This window comes from Euleptes europaea, chromosome 1 (assembly GCF_029931775.1).
Source record: "Euleptes europaea isolate rEulEur1 chromosome 1, rEulEur1.hap1, whole genome shotgun sequence".
Taxonomy (NCBI): Eukaryota; Metazoa; Chordata; class Lepidosauria; order Squamata; family Sphaerodactylidae; genus Euleptes; species Euleptes europaea.
The window spans coordinates 104,157,302-104,182,232 of record NC_079312.1 but is presented as its reverse complement, the minus strand read 5'-3'; the positions used below and the strand labels follow the sequence as shown (position 1 = coordinate 104,182,232).

The 24,931-nt window shown below is 44.7% G+C and overlaps 1 protein-coding gene and 1 non-coding gene across 2 annotated transcripts in view; one reads left to right on the top strand and one right to left on the bottom strand.

Annotated features, from left to right (window-relative positions):
* The first annotated feature begins 11,963 nt into the window (after nt 1–11,963).
* The window catches only part of SH3TC2 (SH3 domain and tetratricopeptide repeats 2), a 36,196-nt gene continuing 23,228 nt past the window's right edge, over nt 11,964–24,931 (top strand). The window contains exons 1-7 of the mRNA XM_056847817.1: nt 11,964–12,018; nt 14,697–14,816; nt 17,861–17,965; nt 19,540–19,667; nt 20,698–20,803; nt 21,790–21,933; nt 23,077–23,272. Of these exons, the coding sequence (XP_056703795.1) occupies nt 11,964–12,018; nt 14,697–14,816; nt 17,861–17,965; nt 19,540–19,667; nt 20,698–20,803; nt 21,790–21,933; nt 23,077–23,272 (854 nt within the window). The remainder of the gene's footprint in view (nt 12,019–14,696; nt 14,817–17,860; nt 17,966–19,539; nt 19,668–20,697; nt 20,804–21,789; nt 21,934–23,076; nt 23,273–24,931) is intronic.
* On the bottom strand, nt 21,077–21,148 carry TRNAA-GGC (transfer RNA alanine (anticodon GGC)). Its single transcript has one exon. It is a non-coding gene; the product is annotated as a tRNA-Ala (tRNA).

The following is a 24,931-nucleotide window of genomic DNA, read 5'->3' as shown; positions in this document are numbered from 1 at the left end:
CTCCCCCAGTTAGTATTGCCAGCTCTGGGTTGGGAAATACCTGGAGATTTTTGGGGTGGAGCCTGAGGAGGGTGGGGTTTGGGGAGGGACTTCAGTGCCAGAGTCCAATTGCCAAAGTGGCCATTTTCTCCAGGTGAACTGATCTCTATCGGCTGGAGATCAGTTGTAATAGCAGATCTCCAGCTGGAGGTTGGCAACCCTGCTTCTAGTAGTGCCTTTGTTCTGTCAGGATTATCTTGTTAGCCCTCATACATTCCAAAACTTCCTTGCATCCCCATTCTGCTATAACCATTGATATTCTCTCTAAATATACGGAGGTTGTGAGTCAATCCATAAAGAAATCCAAAACCAACAGCTATTATAACTTTTATTAGTACCAAAATAACACAAAACAAGGTGTACTCTTTTGGGTTTTGTCGTAAACTTCCCTACAGACCATCAGTGGCAAAAAAAAAAAAAATTCTCCACCTGCCTTTGTTTTTGTTAACATCCAGAGTGCTAAAGTGTTCTGACAAACCTTGAAAGCTGTGTTCATTTGGTTGGTTTCAAAAATGGTATTACATGGGATTTGTTTTGATTTTCTCTCCAAACACACTGGTATAATCAGCGGTAGTTGTTTTAGATGTTTACAAATTAATGGTACAATTACTGCAGCACAGTCACATTTATACATCTGAAAGGCATAGTACTGGTTTACTCAGCTTTGCAACTCCTCCTTTTGTCCATATGGTCCTGTATTGTAGCCCCAAACAGATGGGTCTACGTCTGTACCAAAAAAGCCCTTTCCTTCTAGTGCTTTGTAATATTGGTTCTAGCGTCTGTGTAAAAAGCAAATGCCTGTGGTTTTCCCTTGATTGTATACCATCTATGACGATAATTTTAGGTCACAAAGGGCTAGTTGCTCTCAGACAAACCTGGCTGTCAATTAAGATTGTCAGCTGCGGCCCTGTTCTGTGTTCTCCCCACTTTCAGAGTCAGAGTGATTATTTACTAGGCTTTTCTGTGGTAATGCCTCATCTCTGGAACTGCCACCCTACAGCCCTTCATCCAGCATCTGGCCTACCTAGCTTCAGGCACTATGTGGGAACCTTTCTATCACTTACACTTTTTGTTACTTTCTCATCTTTCTTTTTTCTTGGCTTTTTAATAAGTGATCTGTGATTTTAACATTGTTGCTCATTATGGTTTAATTAATATTGTTGATAATTATTTGCAATAGACATTGTATTGATTGGAACCTGCCACGGAAACTACTATGCTTAGAATTTTGCAGGATATATATGTGTGTGTACATATTTAAATCAACAATAAATAAATGATCTGCTACTGAAAATTGCGTGAGAGGAGACACAGTTCATATCACATGCCTTGATTTGTCATCCTTCATTCTTCTTTATCATCCTACTTCTTGTTTTAAAAATGTGAATGCTGCACCTTGAGAGAGAGAGAGAAAAAAAATTGTGAGGAAACAGTCTGGACAAAAATTGCACACTATTCACCCAGCCATTGTCCTGCACTTCCCCTGTGTGTGGGCAAGGGAGGTGGGGAGGCTGGGGCCCGATTGTGCGGGCCGGCGTGCGTGTGTGTGTGTGTGTGTGGAGGGGGAGGCTTTTCTCTCTTCCTCTTTTTCTGTTACTCTTTCTCCTTTCTCTCCCTCTTTTTCTGTCTCTTTGTCTCCCTCTGTCCTTTTCTTTCTTTCCCTACGTTCTTTCCCTACGTTTGTTCGTTCTTTCTTTCTTTCTCCCCCTCTCTCCATTTCTTTCTCCCTTTCTCTTTCTCCCTCCCTTTTCCTCTTTCGCTGTTTTCCTTCCTCCCTTGCAGATCGACTGCTTGCTGCCCCCCCCCTGGCGCCTTGTTTGCTGGGGCCCACCGCTGGCTGCCCTCCCACTTGGGAGTGGGGGCGCCCTGCAGGCCTTCTCTGTGTGGCCTCCCCTGGGGTTGCCAACCTCCAGGTGGTGGCTGGAGACTTGGCATTAAAACCAGTTACTTTACCATCTGTTCTGAACCCCCACCCCCACTGCATCCAATTAAGTGGAGAGGGTGGCTTTTATGGATGTATGCAAGTGCAAAATCAGCACATTGTAAGGGAAAATAATATAAAACTCAAGCTTACAATTATTGGAGAAGAAAGTGTGTATAAACTGGAAACGTGGAAGACTGTACCAGGGCAGGGAAAAATAAGAAAAGAGAAAGGTATGCACAAAGCTGCTCCAACTATGCTGATGTACACTGGATGTACACAGCTGCACACCTTTAATCAGCAATGCCTGGAGCAGCCTTACCTGCAGTGGCGGACTGGCCAGGGTGTCAGCTTGCCCGATGGCAAGTGGGCTCTGTGGGCCCCTGATGAAGTGCCCCCCCCTAAACATTAAACAATATGTTAAACACCTTAATGACCTTTTGGTAGCTTGAAAATATAACAGAAGTTGCAATACTATTACTGTATGCAACAACATTTTCAATTGTACCTTTTTTCCACTTATGTATTTCTTTTAAAAATTAAATGATAGCCTTATAGTTGTGGGTGCCCCCCCCCCCGGTCTCCTGGCAACCAATACTTTTAGACGCGGTCCAACCCCCATGGCACAGAGTGGTAAGCTGCAGTACTGCAGTCCAAGCTCTGCTCACGACCTGAGTTCGATCTCCACGGAAGTTGGTTTCAGGTAGCCCCCTTAAGGTTGACTCAGCCTTCCATCCTTCCGAGGTCGGTAAAGTGAGTACCCAGCTTGCTGGGGGTAAAGGGAAGATGACTGGGAAACAACCCCGTACACAAAGGCCATTTATGCATGGGGGGTTTTGCCTTGGATTTGCAGCTCTCTGGATGCGCATTTTCCCCATCCAAATTCTCAGAGCTCAAAAATACACCCCCATGCAGAGTTCTGAGAATTCGGATGGGGGGGGGGGAATGTGCATCTAGAGAGCGGCAGATCCAAGGCAAAACCTCCCGTGCATAAATGGCCAAAGTCTGCCTAGTACAAGTCGGGACGTGACGTCACCCCATGGGTCAGGAATGACCCGGCGCTTGCACAGGGCACCTTCACCTTTTTTACCGCCACTGCTTACCTGTGCCTCTCTCATTGACAATTTCTCTCTCACACCTCCCTCTCTTCGCTGGCTTTCCCGACCAACGGCAGAAGCCAGCTCAACCATCTCGGTTGATGTTTAACCAGCAGTGAAATTACTTTTCCCCGTTTCAAGGGCACAGCCTGAGATACGGGCCGCGGGGGCTGGGGAAGCCGCGCAGGCGGCCGGACCAGAAGAGCTGGTTTCGCCACCAGTCCCGGGCCGCCTCTCTGCCGGACGGTAAAAGCTGGGAAGGATTCACGAGATCAGAGACGGAGTTCAACAACACAGCTTTATTTGATCCCAGCACAGAACTAACACACGCGCAACGTGCCCTGCTTATATGCCCCCCTGGCCGCCTGCGGCCACTCCCCCCCCCCCACCAATGGGACATGCTGGCTTAGGGCCAATAGGATCCGTTTGTTTGACCAACGGGGCGAGCAGGGTTTAGGCTCCTTCGCGCAGAACTCAAGCCCCTGAGTCCCCTTTGGTGTCTCCCCAACTATATACAGACACAACAAAAACAACCCCACTTCGTCCCTTATTCGCCGCCTGTCCCCTGCGAGCACTCCACCGTTCCTTGGAGTCAAGGAACGGCCGATCGCAGAGCCCCCTCTGGGCGCCGGACCTCCTCTCCCCCCCCCCAGCTGTGGACGGGTTTGGGCTCCTGGGTAACCCGCTGACCTCAGCGCGGAGCTGCTGGGAAAAGGCGGCTCCCCTCCCGGCGCGCTGCCCTCCGGAGAAATGCCTTGCCCCGGCGCGAGGGAGGGGCCAAAGCGGCCACTGGCCCCGCCGGCTCCGGCGGGCCGCCTCCTTCCAGGCGGAGCGGGGCCGCGGGGTTGCTTCGGGGGTTTTTTTTTGCCCGGCCGCCCAGGCGCTTGGGCGAGGGGAGCCGTCATGTCGGGGAACCTCTCCACGGGGAACCTGTCCACGCGAGGCGGCAGGTCAGTATAGCCGCTTGGGCGCTTTGGGAGGCTCTCCTGCCCGTCGCGGCTCTCCTGGGAAAACGCTCCGGGGGGGGGGGGCGGAGTGCAGAGAGAGAACACGAGAGAGAGAGAGAGAGAGAGTCGGTGGATAAGTGAGGAAGAGAGAGAGGGAACACCCTTTTTGAATGCAGGACATACAGATCTCAGGGAATCTGATGCGGAATGGTAGATCTGTTGCCTTGTAGGAGTACTTCGTTGTATCCACCTGTGCTTCGCTTATCCGCATGTAAATAAAGCAACTGTACCATAACCCATCTGTATTCTCTCATCCAAAGAAATTCAAACCTAGTAACATTGTTTCTGGATCTTCTCACCATGGGAAGGGGGAAAAAAACATGTAACATGTAAAAACATGTAAAAAAACAGTAGTTTCGGGTTGTTTTTCCACTCAACGTTGATGCAAAGGAATTTACTGAAATTTATTCACGGCCATGAAGCCCAAGGACGCTGTTGTTCCAGCCTCTTCTGGATTCAAATCATGCCCAGGACTGGATTGGCCAAACAGGTGAAGCCTATAGGGATTGGCTGATGGGAAGCATCAACAGAGCTTCCCACCTCTCCCCTTGCAAGCTGGAATGGAGAACTGCATTCCAAGGAGTTGTCCCAGTCATAGATCCCCCATGATTGACAGGGAGTCCACATAGAATTCTGAGAATGGCATTTGGAGAGTTGTGAAAGTGGAGACGGGCTCTGCAGGCACCTCTCGTCTGGCCGAGCAAAGGCGTGGGGAGCTGAGAGGTGGCCTCCGCATGCGCACGGCTTTTCTCCGCTCCCTCACCCAGGGTGCTGCTATACTGCTTTAGCCGGGACCTCTTGCTCAGGGCCAGCGGCCCGGTGGACATTTGCTGTGCTCTCTCCTTGGCTGTTTATGCACGGGAGGTATTGCCTTGGGTTTGCCGCTCTCTGGATGCACATTTCCCCCCATCTGAATTCTCCAAACTCTGCATGGGGGGCTTCTATTTTGAGTTCTGAGAATTTGGATGGGGGGGAAATGTGCATCTAGAGAGCGGCAAAACCTCCCGTGCATTGACCCCGTGTCACCACCACAGATGGCACCGTCCACGCTCCAGCGTCTTGGGTCTGTGGAGGCAGAACAAAGAGGAGTCTTGGGGCACTTAAAAGGCTAACAGATTTATTGTGGTGTCAGCTTTTGTGCTCTAGGGCACACTTCCTGGGGGAATCATTCCATAATGAAACTGTCAAAGGTGCCACAGCAGTCCCTATAAGGTGGTGCAAGGTGCCACACAAAAGGGTTCTTTCTCTGCCAAATGCAGATCTTTTGAGCAAATCAGGTGTGCAAGAAGCATGATTGTGGAGTCAGTCTCCTACAAGTCCCACTCTTCCTGCAAGGAGGCCAGGTGGCATACGTGAGGATATACTTGTTAATTGGCCCACACAGAAACTGGAACAAGAAACAAAAAACATCACGCAAGCTTTCAAGCCTGTCGAAATGCTTCATCGGGCTAGATGTTCCAAAAATTCCAAAAATGAGGGAGGGGTTCAGCAGATTTCCCCAGTCAAGATCTTCAGACCAGATCTTGTCAGCCATTGGTGACTGATGCTGACAGGCTCACCGTTTAATGCTGTAGGTGTTAGATTACAGTGCTTGGGTATCCCTCCCCCAATAGCCTTGGCTTCACCCACACTTTCTTTGATATTTTGCTACCATTGTGCTATAGCAATCATTCTCAACCGGACTGGCTTGTTCACACAGGAAAATCCAGCTGCGAAGAATTGATATAACACAATGGTCTGCACTAGTCAACAGTGTATGGATGCAACACTTATGAGGCAGGTTAGGTTAAGAGAGCATGCCTTATCAAGGTCAGCAGCGAGTTTTGGCCACCAGAGTCTCCCAACGCTAACCAATAAAAACATAAATAGAGGCTGGTTCAATCAGACCAAAGGTCCGTGGAATCCTGTTTCCTAGATAGGTGCTTCCAGAAAGCGTACAAGAAAGACATGAAGGCAACCCCACTCCATTGTAGCCTCAGAAAAGGTTATGCAGAAGCATCCTTCCTCTCAGCCTGAAGGTTCCATTTAGATATCATGGCCGGCAGCTGATGGACCCATCCTTCACAAATTGGTTTTAAAAGGTAAAGGTCCCCTGTGCAAGCACCGGGTCATTCCTGACCCATGGGGTGACGTCACATCCCAACGTTTACTAGGCAGACTTTTGTTAATGGGGTGGTTTGCCAGTGCCTTCCCCAGTCATCTTCCCTTTACCCCCAGCAAGCTGGGTACTCATTTTACCGACCTTGGAAGGATGGAAGGCTGAGTCAATCTTGAGCTGGCTACCTGAAACCAACTTCTGTCGGGATCGAACTCAGGTACTGCAGCTTACCACTCTGTGCCACGGGGCTCCTACGAATTGATTTAATCCCCCTTTAAAACTGGTTGGGGTGTGGTGGAGGTGGCATAACTGAACACCTGAACCAGTACACATCTCACTCAAATACTGAACAACTGCCATGTCCATTTGGACAGCAGAGTGAGTTAAAAGTCTAACCAAATATAAATTTCCAAATTGTGTTTTATTGTGCTGATGTACTGCCAGCACTCCAAGCGCATGCGTGTATCCTTTTTGACCAAAAAAAAATCTGTGACATTAACAGGTGATTACTTAGATAATGTTGTGAGGTTCTTTGAACTCGCACAGTGTCACATAATAATAAATGCATTCTTCATACTTTCATCAGGAAGTGGTGAATGACCATGCAGTCCTAAACAGAGTTACACCCTTCAAATCCCATTGACTTCAGTGGGTTTAGAAGGGTGTAACTCTGTTGCATTTGCAGTTAGGCATTGGGGAATGGTATTTTTTCTGAGATAATTCATGTTGAATAAAAGAAGTGTGTTGAGTATGGGGAGGGGCTGTGGCTCAGTGGTAGAGCATCTGCTTGGCATGCAGAAAATCCCAGGTTCAATCTCCGGCATCTCCAGTTAAAGGGACTAGGCAAGCAGGTGATGCGAAAGACCTCTGCCTGAGACCCTGGAGAGCCACTGCCGGTCTGAGTAGACTATACTGACTTTGATGGGCCGAGGGTCTGATTCAGTATAAGGCAGCTTCATGGGTTCATGTGTTCACACTAGTTACTGAGAAACTCAATCATATGAATAGATGAGGCTTTGCAAAGTCACAGAGGGAAGCTGAAACAGTATTAACAAATGTATTATAAGAACAAGATCTAGCTAATTCCATGCTAGGTTCTCATGCTGCACAGGATTCCTCCTCTGGTCCTTGTCTGGGGCAATAATAGCCACAGATTCTCATTTTAAAAACCCCACCAGCAGCTAGGTCTGCTTACCAAAGACAAGTTCTATTTACCAGAATTAAATCTGATAGGCTGTTACAAATACATGGTGTTCATTCCCCCACCCCTTTCTGTACTTACTTGCAAGTGGAGATGAGTAGAGAGCAAAATGATGACGGAAGCTTCTAGGTGTTGATAAAAATCTGAATGTACTATTTTACTATATGGCCATGACTATGCCACAGATTATACTTTGGCTTCCTGTAGTAAAATGTATAGTAAAGAGTTAACTGGAACCTGATTATGTGTTGGAGGAAAACACCACCCCCTGGACTGTTCTCTTTTCTAGTTTTCAGTTTCTGCGTTAGTTTGGCTTGAGTTGCAACAAAGAAGTTGTGTTACATTCTGCAGTTCATGTGAGTGCAGAGATTTACTTCATTATCACAGTGAGATAACAAAACTTCCAACTTACACACTCAGTACGCTGACTTCTATCTGAGAATCCCACTGTTAATTTGTATGTGTGTGTTTTTCTTTTTCTTTTTAAAGAACAGGTATCTAGCTATCCTAGGCAATGGATGAGTTTGCACAGCAACCTATTTTTTTTTGCAGCAATACCTGTTCCCAGGATATTCTCTTGTTCACTATCTGAAAGCCAGTGAAGCAGCAGTTACTATAGATTATCTGCCTTATGCCATCTAACTCTATTAGTTTGTTCTTCCTCAGCACAGTAGGAAGTTGCTGTCAAGAGCACAAACAGATATGTAAGTGAAAATTTGTACCTGTCACTCATGGAGGATGACTTTCTTGCTCGCTTATTTTGAGGTGACCGTATTCATGGCTCCAGGAAGACCCAAACTTTTCAGTCAATTAGCTTGCACTTTCCCTCTCAAACCACCAGAAGACATGGCAGATATTCAGTGAGATGCAGGATTTCATTTGTGGAGACTGGTAAAGATAAAGAGACGGTCTGTTCCTGAACATCATTCCAAATCCTGAAAACTTAAGTTCTTTAATTTCATGTAGGCAGACAGTACCTAGCCACACAATCTAGTGGCATCTAGTAGACAAGGACAGCCTACATTCATCATAACAACATATTCTGTGATGATCTGGCATAGATAACAATATATGTGTGGGTGGTGTGGTGGTCTATACCTGTTTGCAGCCTGAGAAACTGGAAACCTCAAAGAGTAGCAACAACTTCCCTCTGCTGCTAGTTGGAAATGAGCGACAACTGATAATGCTATGGGAAAATGGAGTGGGAAGGTGAAGCCTCATTTTCAGCAGGCTAGCTTATCACCATGGTCTGCTGACTTATCTACCATTGAATGTAATTTTTAATCTGTGAAGGCTTTGTATGTGAAAGAGCCAGCCGTTACTTTGGTTGAGGCAAAACCAGGAACTTTTTTTTTTCCCTTTAAGCAGCAATGGAAAAAGCATTTGGGAGGGATAATTGTAAACTGATCCAATATTGTAAATAAATAATAAAATAGGGAGGATCCTTGAAGTTTTCCTATGTGTTTTCTATATTTTCATGGAGTGTGTTCATTTTCTAATCTTCAGCATATGGCTGAATGCCTTGGGACTCAAGTGATGTTAATGAGGGTTTTGGACATAAACAAATTGGTAAATTCAGTCTATGAAGAGAAAGGGAACAGCATGTCATCCCAAAAAAAAAAAAAAAAGAGTAACAGATTGATTATGGTATATATCAAGTTGCTCTTTGTGTGGTTAGAGTATATGGCATGATCCAGCCAAAGGTAAGCCCTTTAAGTGCTGTTGATTTGAGTGGAAGTTGTAAACATGTGCTTGACTCTTGTCCTTTAAATTCAAAAGGATTCAAAAGCAGGGATGTCAAGAGCTTTAAAATGAACACAATTGACATTTGAACTTACTGTGATCAAGCTGTTTCTTTACAGGTGAGATTGCCTTGACATTTTTTTTCCTGGAGTTCAGACTGAATGCAACGCCAAATAGCTTTGCACCCATGCAGTAACTTCTTCTGCAGGCTTTCCTTCCTGAGTTGTTTGTATTCTACAGGGTCATGAGCAAGTGAAGGCAGCCAATCAGAGCAGCTCATTGTCATGCAGGTTGAAAATCATGGGATTCCCTAGAGCAGTGCTTCCCAACCTGAGAGTCCTATCTCAAAAGTGGGTCACAAAGCCTGAGAAAATGGGTCTCAGGCTTTCGCAGTTTTGTTGATTTACGCATGCTCCGATTTTTCAGATGGGTCACCACTTCAAACGGGTCATGACACCTAGTAAATTTGGACTTGTGGGTTACTTGTGAAGTCTAGTTCCCCCAGAGTACTATGGGCATAGCCTTACCAGAACTACAGTTCCTTTGGGACAGTGCAAGAATGCAGATGCATGAAATATTTCAACTCTGAACATTTCACCTGCCTTTCCTTATTAAAAACAACAACAACAATGGGCCAAGAGCACAAGCCATGCAGGTTTAAGTCACCTCTTTTGCCAGTAGAACAAACCTCTGACAATAAGAATTTGGTGGATGCAAGAAGGGAATGCACATGTGTGAATTAATCTATATCCAGATTGTTCAACTACCTTTGCCATTAATGAACCCTGGGCTAGCATCTATAAAGGAAACAGATATCTCATGTTTGTAAGTCACTCTGAAAATACTGTAAGTATTTATTTTTAAAAATTATTTTTTAAATGTTGCAAACTGCAGCTGGCCAGGTGGGAAACATGAAGGAAAACAATATGAATCACAGAATAATAGAGTTGGAAGGGACCACCAAGGTCATCTAGTCCAACCCCCTGCACAATGCAGGAAATTTCACAACTACCTCCCCCACACGCCCCCAGTGACTTCTACTCCATGCACAGAAGAAGACCAAGGTGCCCTCCCTCTCATGATGTGCCTAAGGTCATAGAATCAGCATTGCTGACAGATGGCCATCTAGCCTCTGCTTAAAAACCTCCAGGGAAGGAGCTCTCACCACCTCTCGAGGAAGCCTGTTCCACTGAGGAACCGCTCTAACTGTTAGAAAATTCTTCCTAATGTCTAGACAGAAACTCTTTTGATTTAATTTTAAACTGTTGGTTCTGGTCCAACCTTCTGGGGCAATAGAAAACAACTCGGCACCCTCCTCTATATGACAGCCCTTCAAGTACTTGAGGATGGTTATCATATCCCCTCTCAGTCTTCTCCTCTTCAGGCTAAACATACCCAGCTTCTTCAACCTTTCCTCATGGGACTTGGTCTCCAGACCCCTCACCATCACCATGAGATTGCTCGTGTCAGGTGAACACATTTGAACTGTTTGAATAGTGGTGGATGTTTTGTTCGCGTGTTTGTAGCTGTCAGGAAGACCATAAATCCATACAGCAGGTGATTGAACATCTTTGTTTTAAAAGTGCTTAACTTTCGCTGGACTGTGTGCATAGTTTGTGGAGTTACTATTGGCATTTTGGGTGTCCTATGAGTTTGGACCTTGGGTTTCTCGTGCCATTTCTTATTGTTAGAAAAACAGCCTCCCAGACATGAGCTCTGTAGCTTTCAGAAGTCACGGTTTAGTGAGAAGACACACATCTCCTCTGCTTTTCAAAACAAGGCAAGGCTTTACTAGGGAAGGTGCCTTTTTACCGACAATTGTGCTAAAGGTTTGAAGATGACCAAGAAAACACTCTGAATGCCATCTTATTCATCTATAATTTGTGTTCTCATATAGACTGAAATGGATTTTTTTTTGGTATTGTTTAATCAAACTAACAGCAGGAATAATGAGAAACAGCAATCAGTAACATCATCAGAATTTGTTTCTCTTTCCTTGGATAATTGAAAATGGAGGGGTGAGGGCAGATGAGAGAACCACTTGGGCTCTGCCAGTGGGGGGAAATGGTTTTTTTGCTTCTATTGTGACTCTTCGTTTACTGATTCCAAAATACAGAAGGGACAGAGGTGAATTACCTATTGAAAACAATGCCAATGAAGCTTGCCGTGGACCTGATTGGCATAAGTAACACGAGGGTTGCCAGGTACCTCTTTGCCACTGGTGGGAGGTTTTTGGGACGGAGCCTGAGGAGGGCGGGGTTTGGGGAGAGCAGGGACTTCAATGCCACAGAGTCCAATTGCCAAAGCGGCCATTTTCTGCAGGTGAACTGATCTCTGTTGGCTGGAGATCAGTTGTAATAGCAGAAGAGCTCCAGCTAGTACCTGGAGGTTGGCAACCCTAAGTAACATTTCATTTGCACAGCATGCAAATTATGTCACCCAGATTTGTGGGTTTTCCACGCCTGTCTCTAAAGAGAATCCAAACCTCTCTTACAATGGACACGTGGATTTTTTTTCCCTCCACCACCCACTAAAGCTTAGAATGCCAAGAATGTGCTGCCTGGCATTTGAGATACAATCTGAAAAGGCGTTGAGGAGAAAGAAACCACTGGGAGTGCAGAGCTGAATATGGGCAGTCACTGCAACTTGGGAGATGGGCCCAGGCGCACCTCCCACCTCTCCCAACTGCAAGCACGGCCATCAAAAGAGGTATTGTGCATTGAGACAGGCTTGTTTCCCGATTGCTAACAGAGTACTTTTGCAGGCCCGATGTGCTGGGTTGCACTGGTCTTTCCCCTGGTGCTGCTGGAAAGGATAGACCACTACTAGCCTCAGGGCTGGGTGGGATGGTGGACACATGGGCTGCTGTTTTGGTACCCCTTTCCAGAGGAAATTTTCATTGTGGTCCACAGGTGAGTGTCCAACTTCTTTTTATTTTATTTTATATTTTGGTTCCTGCTTTATGGCAATGCTGATTTAGGCATTCTGTGTACATATTTGCCCTTTAGCCTCAGTGTAGCAACTCTATGTGAAGGGATAAACAGCACTGCGAAATCAGATCGGGTAGAATCTGTCATCCCACCAGGCTGTAGCTGCCTCTCTCTCTTTCTCCCTCTCTCCACACCTTCTCGGTTACTAGGCACTGAAGGGAAGAACACCCCACCACCACCCATGATCCACTGAAGAGGACCCACCCCTCCCCACCCCATACACTGAAGAAAAGGACCATTATCCAGTTTGTGCTTCAGACGATGGATCTTTGTGACTTCTCTAATGGAAAATATGTTGTAGATTCCACTTCCATCCTTCCTGCTCTCTGACTCCTTGAGATCATAATCTAGTTTGCAGAAGGCATTTATTTTTTGTGCTAGATTTTGTTTTTAATGTAATTCTTTGTAGAGCTAAGAAGTAGAACTCAAGCAGGATAATTTAGTTGTGTAGCATTGTGGTAAGATATAATGGCTTTGGGTCAAGGGGCATGGAATGTTTTGGTGTCATGATTGTTCTGTATACCATTCATAATTTTGTAAACCTCTATCATGTCCCACCCTTTCCAGGCATTTTTCCCCCTAAGCTGCCAGTTTCTTAGTCTCTGCCTCATAAGAAAGATGTTCCTTCAGCCCGATCATTTTAGCTACAGTTTTCTGCATGTTTCCAGCTTAATTTTTTTTTTTTTAAAGAAAAATAGGCACACAGTATTCTAAAGGCAGGCATATCAAAGACGGCATGATTGCAGTAGGATACTTCTCGTTTTAGTTTCAGTCTACTTCCTCATAATTCCCAGCTATGGTTTGCTGTTTTTATGACTCTACCACCTTGAGCTGCTGCTGTCAGTTTTTATTTTGTTTAAGATATATGTGGGGATAATAACATTTATTTTCTTGGTTTAAGGAGGCTTGTTATGATAGTTTGAAAAGCCTTAAGGTAGTGACTTTCACCATATGTATTAAGTGAAACTGAGTGTCTGAATGAGATACTAACAATCCAGATCTGACAACTCTAAAATGTTATGGTTTTTCATCCTTGGCTGCTTTTACATGGAGATGTTTCTCTGTGTAGCTCTAATTGTTGCGGTGAATGCAGAGGCATTTGTAGTAGCAATGGTGCATCCATATGGAGGTTTTCCCTGAGTATCCTTGTCTCAGCCTCCTGTGGCTGCCATTTTCCCCCTGCTACAGGACAGCTTTTTTGGGGGGGGCTTTTAAAAAATCAATAATAGTCATATCATTATTATTACATTATTACATTATAGTGTTCTATTGCAATGGTATTCTAATTTCCAACGATCTAACTATTACTAATTTCCAGTCTACATCAAATGACTAATACAACTACTAGCTTTACTACTTCTTCTTCTTATTACCTCCCCCTCCCCCAGAGAGCCGGGCTCAGGGCAGCTAACATCATCAAGGTGTACATAAAATACAATCATAACTAGACTAATATACTCGGCAGATGGCACTTAAAATTAGGCAATATACTAGGCAGGTATACTAGTATACTAGGTAATACACTAGGCATATAACACCTTAAAAGGTAAAGGTAGTCCCCTGTGCAAGCACCTGGTCATTCCTGACTCATGGGGTGACATCACATCCTAACGTTTACTAGGCAGACTATGTTTACGGGGTGGTTTGCCAGTGCCTTCCCCAGTTGTCTTGCCTTTACCCCCCGCAAGCTCGGTACTCATTTTACGATGGAAGGCTGAGTCAACCTTGAGCCGGCTACCTGAAGCTGACTCCCATTGGGATTGAACTCAGGTCGTGAGCAGAGCTTTTGACTGAAGTACTGCAGTTTACCACTCTGTGCCACGGGGCTCTTATATTGCACTTTAGGGAGAGTGTTACAACAAGATAGCTGTGCATCAACAGCCACCGTTAATGTCACTCAGTCCGGGAGGGGGAAAGAAGGATGGAGACAGAAGGATATGGGGATAGGGAAACACAGAAAGAAAGAGGGGGGACAGGGAGGGAGAAAGGAGGAATGGAGGAAATGAAAGGACCTAAAGGGGAAAGGGAGGGGAGGGAGGCCAGGCTCTAGATGTAATGCCGTCGTTGTCCTCAACCATGAGCCTGGTGGAACTTCTCCATCTTGCAGACCCTGCAGAACTGGACTAGGTCCCACAGTGGCCGTGTCTCATTGGACAGAGAGTTCCACCAGACTGGGGCCAGGGCTGAAAAAGCCCTGGCTCTGGTTGAGGACAGCCAGATGGTTTTAGGGCCAGGAATCACCAAAAGGTTCATTCCAGCTGAGAATAACGCTCTCTGAGGGGTATATTGGGAGACACAGTTCCACAGGTAACAGTGGTCCCAGACTACAAAATCAGTTTCAGTTCATATATCTATATTTATGGACTTCCCCCTTCCGAGACAGTTGGGACTAAAATAAAAGCTAACGAATTTGTGGTTGGGAAAGGTCAGCCTCTCAACCCAACTTGGTAAGTTTGCATACAAGATGAGTTCCAGTCCTTGTGATGAGAAGGCATTAATTTCTTGCCTTTTTCCTCACAGCTGAATGGGAATGAGGTACTCTCAGCTCTGTAATTTAGCAATGTCTTTCTGTTCTTTTTCTGGTTCCACATACTTTCCAGGTGAAGAGTCATCCTCTTGTTCATCTGTCCAGCCCGTGTTTCTGGCCAGTTGGTCCAGTCTGTACCAGTACACTTCTGAGCCTCCAGAAAAATGTTTCCAAAAGGAGAAGATGGCATCAGGTAGTGAAAATAAAATTTGTTCTCTGTTACAGAGCTTAGAAACATTGGTAATGTCATGAGTGTTTGCAGAGTTGAAATGAGAGTCTTCATTGCAAGACCTATATTTGCATAAACAGGAAGAAAACATAAAGAATTAAACCGGAGACTGTCCCATTAGATTGTGTAGGAGGGCTCATGAAAATGAGTCAGAAGGCTTAGCCCAGGACTGGCTGAGTCCTCAAATTCTACAAAATGCCCACAGGTTTAGATAGGGTTGCCAGGTCCCTCTTTGTCACCAGCAAGAGGTTTTGGGGGCAGAGCTTGAGGAGGGTGGGGATTGGGGGAGAAGAGGGACTTCAATGCCATAGAGTCCAATTGTCAAAGCCGCCATTTTCTCCAGGTGAACTGATCTCTGTCGGCTGGACATCAGTTGTAATAATAGGAGATCTCCTGCTAGTACCTGGAGATTGGCAACCCTATGTTTAGATTGTCCAAGGAATATTCACAATAACACTAACACCAAATGTAGTCATTTTTGTGGACCTTTCTAAATTCGCTAAACTGGTTTGTTTGCTTGCTTCTGTGTTTATGTTTGAGCATGTGTGTGTGCGCTTGTGCACATGCTTGCTTCGGACTGGTAAGCTAAAACCTTGTCCCTGCTATGGCCTTGGCTTATATGGCATATCTGAACTCTGTCAGACTTCGCACTTTAATTGCATTTGGTGCAGCTATATCAATTTTACACTTGTGCTTCTCAATACTTAAGTGTGAAAGCAGACACACCTCCCTGCTTTCTTCAGTGTCACCCCTACACACACACACACACACACACACACACAGTGGGGATAAACTCACTGCATTTTAGAAACATGTATATGCCTTTCATACTTTATTGTGAGTGCAGCCATTGCAAACACAGTTACTTCTCTGCTCAGTCTTTTCCCTAGAGGGTGGCAAGGGGAAGAAAATTCAAGAAACCACAGTGGCAGAGGTCGTTTCCAGCTTCCTAGCTATGGTTACATTCTCATTTCAGGTTCTGCCACTGGCTTGTTTTAGGTGCAGATCTCCTTGCCCTTCTCTCCTCTGTTATTCCATCTATAAAATGGGAGAGAGAGGCCTGCCTTAGGGTTGCCAGATCCCTCTTCACCACCGGCAGGAGGTTTTGGGGGCAGAGCCTGTGGAGGATGGGGTTTGAGGAGGGGAGGGACCTCAATGCCATAGAGTCCAATTGCCAAAGCCACCATTTTCTCCAGGTGAACTGATCTCTATCGGCTGGAGATCAGTCGTAATAGCAGGAGATCTCCAGCTATTGCCTGGAGGTTGGCAGCCCTAGCCTCCCTCCTTTTGTTCCCTTTGAGACACTTTAAAGGGAATGCAAAAAGCATTGGGCAACTTCATTCTCTTGTAAGAAAAAAAAAACAGTTAAATGAGCATCCACAGAGCTATTTATTTTCCTTCTGTTTGTAGCTATAATACAGCTTCTTTTACAGACGGCTACAGCTAACTATGGAGAAAAGGGAAATTAAGTGAACTTACTTATAAGAGCATGCCATTGTTGCAGCCCATATTTCTTGGCACACATTTATCTTCTAAGCCCACAGACATAGCCCAGGATTTAAATGCTGTTAGCCTGGCACAGCTGGGAAAGAGCAACTTGGTTTTTTTTTTAATGGGCCTTAGGCATCATTAGTGTAATTGCCGCCTAAATTTCCGGATTCCAGGAGCTTTATGTCTGCGTTTGATGATGTGTGATGTAGCAGGAGCGCAGCAGTCATGAGGGACCTCCATTTCCCCCCAGAAAACTGATGAGCAAAAACTTATGCAAATCAAATGCTTTCCTTCGAGAAGGGTAGTTACTAGGAGGCCCCTAGTAACTTGTGTTGCTACCCAGATCAGCGCGAAAGGAAGAAAAGGAATCCTCAGAGGCTTGGGGAAGGCTACGGAGAAAATGAACTACCATTGGTGACATCCTGTTGTGCCCGTAGCTCTACAAAAATAATCTTCAGGATCTCGTTCTTTTTCTCTCTTTTACTTCGGAGGCTGGTTTTCTCTTCCAGCTTGCCCTTTTATTTATTGAAAACACTCCCAGTGCTTTTTCGCCCACCCCTCCCTTTTGCTCAAGGCACCATTCGATAAAATGAACATAAAATACCAGAACAGTCATTAAAAATGAATAGGCAGCAGTAAAGTTGAAAGTAAAATATGTAAGCAATACAAGCCACCCTGCCCTAAAGCATGCTCCATTTAGTCACCTTTAGCAGGTGTAACCAGTTCAGTTTCCAAAACAAAATGTTAGCAAAGAGACCAAACCTTGGGGATATTGCAGGAAGGCCCTTCTAGTAGGAAGAGCCATTCCCGTTAACATGTACAAGTGATGTATTAATTTCCAAAATTTGTATTCCTCCCACAACTTGCTAGAACACTTTAAGTGGCTGCCTTAAACAGGTGGGATGAAGCAGCATGTCATTTATCTCTAAGCACGTAACAATAGTCACAGTCTAAAGCAACACTACCCTTCCCCTAGCAAGCAGTCAGCAAAGATTCATATTTCCTTTTTTCTTTTTTTAAATGTGTTTGGAGGGAACCATTCTTCCCCAGTCAAAGTGGAGATCCTGACCTACTAGAGGCATTGCTTTCCCTCAGATCTCCAGCAAGTAACTCTAGGGCTTTCAGATTAAAACTTGAACTAATGTGGGTCAGGACTGGGGGTTGGAAGTAGGTAGTCAGAACAAAAGGAAGAGGTTGCCCATTTGGGAGTAAACTGCCCTCTTCACTTTGGCAAGGGGCAAAGCTCAGTAGTAGAGGATATGCTTTGCATGTATAAAGTCCCAGGTTTGGTCACCAACTTTTCCACTTAAAGGATCTTGGTAGCGTTGAGAAAGAATTCTGCCTCAGATCTTGGAGGAAAAGCTGCCACTCAGAGTAGACATTCCTGGGCCAGAAGGGGCATTCATCTAGCAGGTATCAGGAAGCTGCTTTTATCTCTTTGTCCTTTCATTACGCCCTTACTTTGCCTCCTCTGAAAAGTTGACAGTGGTCCTTCTGCCTGCATGGTGACTTGTCAGGTAACTCCAGGGAATTGGATCCAGGAAGTCAGCCTGCACAGATAGGAGAGGGAACTCTGGCAACTGAATCCGTGTCACTGGCTGTAGGGGAAGGGTTCCCAAATGGTAAGTTTTGTCTAATTGCTGCTTAATTTTTTTAACATCTGTGATGAACAGCTGCTGTCAAAGGAGTTGTCCCAGGAATCGAACCCTGTGACTGACAGCGAGTTCGAATGAAATTCTAAGAATTTTGAAAACAGACAGCTGAGGGCTGACTGTAGAAGGAGACAGATGACAGATGAAGTCTGGAGACAACTGAGTGAGCTGTAAGCTGTCTGTCAAGGGTTCTCCTTGGGAGTGAGAAGAACATATATTGGTTTCAGGATGCATAACCAGTTATAAAGGAAAATAACTCTATTGTAGAGAGGGTCTTCCCGAAGGGTTTTATGGGAAATAGCTTTAAGGAAAAGAGTGGAACCAGGCCAGTTTAAAAATGTAAATTGCGAAAGTGTGTTTATGTTCCTAACTGCTAATTAAGAACTATCGTTTGAAGAAGCTTATGTGCAGGACCCAAAGCAGTGACTGCCAAGAGAAATCAACCTCAGTACATAATAAGTGTATCAACACTTGCATGAGAACCACCTTAGTTACATCTTGAAATACAAAATATCTCTTGTTTAGATCTTATAGTTCCTCATCGTTGTTTTGCTGTTACAAGCCAAGTTCATTTAATGTCACTTTGTTAACCTGACCTACACAATCTCCTAAGCGGAGACAAATAACACTTTTTGAAGTTTAACTTCAAACAGCCTCTCATGTGCCAACTATTTCTGACTATTATGTACAACCAAAAGCAAAAAGACATCCTCCATAATTAGTGATTTTTATACAGAAAGAGTTTCTTTGGCGGATTCCAGAGGCCACCAGCAGCCCTGAAGGTGAAACATCTGTTAATAGCAGCATATCAGTCCCCTTTAATAGGCCACAGTAAGTACAAGATAATGGAGAAGAAAGATGGTCTGAATATTCTCATTATTAGTGGTTGCCTCATAGTTTGCTTCGAGGGAGGTAAGGAAGGAGACTTTTGCCCCTCAGAGGACATTATCTGGCAAGAGTCTTGTTGCTGAAATGGGCCTTGTCCCTCACAGGCCCTAGCAGGCATTTGAAGGAGGAGAACCTTCTGCCTGTTACCTGAGAGGGAAGTCACACAAGCATATTAAAACTATTTAATTTTTCAAGAGATGTTTGCTCTGTACTACTTGTACATCAGTGTTTTGAAACCAGTGAAAAATGGAATGTGACAGATGTCACAATGCAATCGCTTTTGGGGCACCTCCTCAGAACTATCCTGAAACCACTTCACCTGTTTCAGTTCTGGGACTCTAATTCACCTCAGGTTTGGCCTGAAGACATCTGCCATTTGTGATGTGGAACTTGCTCCCAGTGCAATCATTAACCTGTAATTCTAATGCATGGCATTTAGCAGTGTGATAGATATTTAAATGCATGAGTGAACTTCCATGTGACATCCATTCCATACTTGTCTTCTCTATAGCCTGAGACATCCTTACTAATACTCACTAATACTCACAAAAGAATGGTTGATCATTGAAGAATAATGAATCTGGGAAGGGGCAGTTCTAAGTATAACATTTTCTTTCCTTTAATTGTCCTTTCCCCTTTTTCTTTTCATTTTGAAGAGATCTCCCTCTCGTTTTCCATCAAGAGTCGCTCTGGGCAGGGCCTAAACCATCAGCTGCAGGAGGCAGCAAGAAAGAAGTTGTGGGCCCTGGAAAATGACGACAAAGATGTTTGTGCTCTTTTCAAGGTAAAGTGCTTATTGCGTGTAAGCCTAAGCAGTTACACCCTTCTAAGTCAATGGAAGTCAATGTGTTGTGTGCTCAGTTGCCCCATAAAACACCTGACATTGCTGTAATGTTGGGAAGGTGGCATATGAAGATGATACCGCTGTGGCTCCTCCTCATGTTTTCTGGTACTTCTGCCTAAACCAGAGGTGTATTGTTACCATAATTTATCAATAATATTGTACCCGTTGTTATTGTAGGTGTCAGTGTGATGGCAGTGATCTGTAGAACTCAGTGATCAACAGTCCTGTACCAACAGGACAAAAACATATCAGGATGAGGTTGTGTGTGTGTTAAGTGCCATCAAGCTTTTTCCGACTCATGGCAACCCTATGAATCAAAGTCCTCCAAAATGTCCTATCTTTGATGGCCTTGCTCAGATCTTGCAAATTGAGGGCCGTGGCTTCCTTTATTAGTCAGTCCATCTCTTGTCGGGTCTTCCTCTTTTCCTGCTGCCCTCAACTTTTCCTAGCATGACTATCTTTTCTAGTGAGTCACTAGAAACAATAGTCATGCTAGGATGAGGTTGCCATGAGAATAATCCCCTAATTGTCCTCATTGCAGGGCTGAAGTGGATTGCTTTGTCCATGCTGCAGGCCTGGATTGGGTGTAGAATTATGGTGGCGCGAGTGCTGAAAAGGCACAGTGTCTTACCCGTGAAGATGCTGGGGTGCTAGCAAAGAAATTGGGGGGGGGGTAAGAGATGAGGGTTGCACTTAAATATACTGGGAGCTAGTCATGCCCCAGAGACCCTGCCACTGCTTCAGAGGTTTGTCTTCTACCTAGCTGGCAGCTACATGGCATAAGCCATGTTCATCACCTCTGATGTTGATAGTCCAGAGGTGCTGTGGATGCCTCAAGGCTCACCCCCAGTTGTTTGGGCAGAGAACAAGCCCTGTGTGCTAAGCAAAAGGGTATTGCATGCCACTGTTCAGCATGACTGCTGGAGGATGGCTTTACCTCTGGCCTACACTTTCCCAACCTTCTTTGCAGGAACTGTCAGCCAGGCTGGTGTGCATCCAGGCAGAGGAGGATCGGTTTTTACTGTCCTTCAAGACCATAGAAGAAATCTGGAAGTTTTCAACATACTTGGCACTTGGTAGGTCACAAGAAAATGAGAGGTGATAGTCATTCTGTAAACAGAGCATGAGTGTAGAATGATGTGTACGTTTGCCTGAGCCTTAGGATGGGAGTAGACTTGACATTAAAAGACACATGGAGCTGCCTGCATTCTGTATATCACATGAAGTTGCCCAATACTGAATCAGCCCCTTGGTCCATCAAGTCAGTATTGTCTACTCAGACCGGCAGCGGCTGTCTAGGATCTCAGGCAGAGGTCTTTCACATCACCTCCTTGCCTAGCCCCTTTAACTGGAGCTGCCGGGGATTGAACCTGGGACCTTCTGCATGCCAAGCAGATGCTCTACCACTGAGCCACAGCCCCTCCATTTCCCTTTTTCTTGTAACACCTAGCTTATCCAAAGTCCTCCCCACTCCCCACTGATAACCAGTGCTGCAAATCACAAGTGAGGTGGGACAAGGCACAATGTGATGATAGCATATCACATTGTGTTAAATGAGACATGAGAATGGGAGCGAGAAAGCAGTAGCAGCAGCTTCGTTTGTTTTGTATCATCCAGTTTCAGCTCATTGAAAGCTTGATAAATAGTGTGAAGCCCTTCTGAGGTCTTCCTTTGAACATGTAAGAGTGTAAAGATCAAAGCAGGCCAAGAGGATAATAACCAATGGGAGGCATATGCAGATGAAACAGTCATTAATTAGTTGATTAGTTTATTAAGTGAGAGTTTTGAAATAATTTGTTTAATTCTTTTGATTTGTTTGCTTATTATTTTAATATAGTTACATCGATTTTATTGTTATCAGGCTTGGGAGCTTTTTGCTAAGTGGTAGTCTTTAAGTGATCAATCAATAGATCTGTTATTTCCTTCCAGGCCCTAAGCCATGAGAAATATGGGCCTGCAGAATGGCTGACACTATGGATAAAAAGTAAATCCCGGACAAGAACAGTTTTTGCTTTTAGGCCCTGCATGATGCGTTTCCAATCTTCTTTTGGTAATTGATTAGGCTACGTGGCTTGCTGCTTGGAGCATCTGCTTTTCACCCCAGCATACTGGCTGAACTGTGCCCTAGTGGAGGACACTGAAATCACTGTTACTATAGATGAAGATCATATGGCCACCATGTACCTGGGTCTTCTGCTCCAGGAAGGTAAGAAACATAAACCCAGCCTTATATTGCCTCCCAAAATATATCTGATAAGAGCTGTGTTTTGGACCCAGTTAATATCGAATTATTTCTTTTTATATAACTATATCATGGAATCATAGAGTTGGATGGGACCTCTAGGATTATGTAGTCCAATCCCCTGCACAATGCAGGAAATTCACAACTACCTCCCCCCCTCATACCCATATTGACCTCAACTCCATACCCAGAAGATGGCAAACAACCCTCCATGATCCCTGGCCAAACTGGCCTGGAGGAGTCCTCCAGGAATCTCTGAAGGAGTCGTCAGAGTGCTGGGCACTAAGCAGTAGTGATAAGAAGGCCTGAGCAGGCAAGAAGGAGAAGGTGGATGGGGGTGGGGTGAGAAGGTGAGGAACACAACAAAACAGGCATTTCAAAAAAGGGCGCTCACCTGTCTCGAGTCCCAGAAACTGACTCTGGCAAGGAATAGTATAGGTACAGTTAGTGTTGATCCTATAGATATCCCCAGCAGCAGAAGGCAGTATGAATGCAAGTGCTAATTCTGATCATGGATTGGGAGGGGCAGTTAGTTTTTCAATCAACCAGGAACGCAAAACTCTGCCACATAAAGGCACCGTAGGGGTACGGTGCAATTGATGCAAGTCAGTATCTTGTCCAAATGCCTCCCAATCAGTCGGGAGGCATTTGTCTTCTGAAGCAGTCATAGGATAGAGCAGGATTTTCCTCATGCAATTTCCATGGGTTCCACACCTATGGCATTTGTTGTCCACCTTCTTTAGGACACCTATCTAAGGGAGGTTACCAATGAAGAAAACATCTAATACCAATAACAGATAGTACATGTATCGAAAATTCCATAAACAATTAAAATTAAAATTATATCAAACCACAACAAGTGCCTTCCAAAAGAGGAAAGTCTTCATATTTGTTTGGAAGAAAATTAAAAATTGGGCCAAATGAGTTTCTAAACTATGGCATCATAACAGAAAAACTCGGTCTTTCTTATAGACTTCCACCAGACCCTTGAAAGTGTCAGCATGAAAAGCAGATTTGTGTCAGAACATACAGGAGAGCACAGAAGATCGTGTTCTGATCTCTTTGTGCGACACGAACCATGACACCTCTTTCTCCTTCTGCCTGCAGGAAACTTCTTTGCCAGAGCAGTGCTCAACGTCCTGACAGAGGAAGAAGAGGAAGATTTTAAGCTCTACAAGAACGAGCTAGTCCATGTGAAGGACATAGGACATGAAACAAAATGGGAAGGGACGTCTCTGTCGACAGACCAGAGGGGACTAGTCCCCATCACAACTATCGAACCACTGCCCCATCCCTTTTACCAGTAAGTAGATTGGTTGTGGTAATCTATACAGGGTGACAAGATGAAGGGTAATGTGCTGGGTTTACTCGACTTCATTCAGAGAATAGCATTTTCACACAAGCTACCATTCATGTCGCTGAGATTGAAATGGGCCGTTCTTTACTTTGTAGAATTGTAGGTAAATATTTAATGCTACACATTCTGCATGGAAACAGACCTTACGAATCCCCCCTTAATCCTCTGTTGCTTATACTAGCAATGATTTTACAGCAATTATTTCAGTGGAGTACTTTTGGACTTTGTTTTTGTGTGGAAAGTTATCCTTGTGATTGTTGGATGGGGAATTACTTATCTTGGATAGCTAGCCACATTCTAGCAATAAGAATTTACCCTACAGTCCCAGTGGTAATCCCAAAATGGAAGTTCCTCTTTTGGCATGCCAGATGCTTTAGTGCCAGAAAACTGCAAAAGATGATTGGATGACTGCACCCGTTGACTGTACGTTCTCCTTTGCTGTGGATGATCAACATTGGCCAGGCCAGATGTCCCAGTGAAGCTCTTAAGCAGAACATTACAGTTATAACCATCCCTTGTGTTTATTGTAGCACCTAGATTTCTGGCATCCTTTCAGAAGAACATGGACGCTAGTAGCCTTCACCACACTATCTGGCCATGAATTCCATAAGTGAATTATATAGCATGAAAGGAAGTAAATGGGTACCACTGAACATATGAATGAATGAATTTATTTACAGCAAAAGCCAGAATACACAACCAGATACAACCTGTGAGAGATTAAGTTCTCTCTTGTTTAAGAATATCAAAATTTAAAAACAGTTAAAACCAATAATTTACCGGCTAAAATGAGCCAATCCCAGTGATAGCCTTATCAGTCTTTCCCATACGGATCTTAATTGCCGCAGAGCAGAATTTGGCAACTTGAGAGAGACTAAAAGAGTCCCCGTCCCAAAAAAGAAATTTCATTTGTCTTTCTCCGACTCCGTTAGATTAATAAGCGGGTGAATCAGCTTCTGCTGAATACCCTCGTAATAGCCGCATATGAGGAAAACATGGTTTGTGTTTTCAGTTTGTCCCACACTGCACGGGCACTCCCACTGTGCTCTTGGCAGCTTCCTTTCCCCTCCAATAAAGCTGAGGGTAGGGCAGATCCTCTTGTGGGGGTTAAAGCTCTCCTATGCTTATTAAATTCTACCATGAATAAATAGTGAGCAGGAACCAGACAGTAGCATATACTAGAAGAAGCTAGATACTCCGGGGAGCTCCTAGGATCTGTTTGTCTCTCAATGTCATATAACCTTTGCTTCACCAAGGACTTTGCTTGATCTCGGCTGAGCTCTAAGAGGGATTGGGGAGAGAAGCCTAATCTTTCTATTTTATCAATGGAGGGCGTCCACCATTTAGATTTGAACTGATCCAGCCCAAGCAGGGGTAAAAAACCTTCTGAGGTCCCATGTGCCTTCAACCATAGTAAAACAGAGGCTAAGGTAATTCTTGCTTCGATTTTCAGCATGCCTGTTTCCAGGTGAACCCAGGAATTTGAGACCAGGCGAGGAACCTGTAACACTGCCCTGAGAAATTTTGATTGGAACTTCTCCAATGGGCTATAACTTGATTTTGAGGAGCCTAGGATTGTGCCATAGGCCATTTGGCTGACTGATT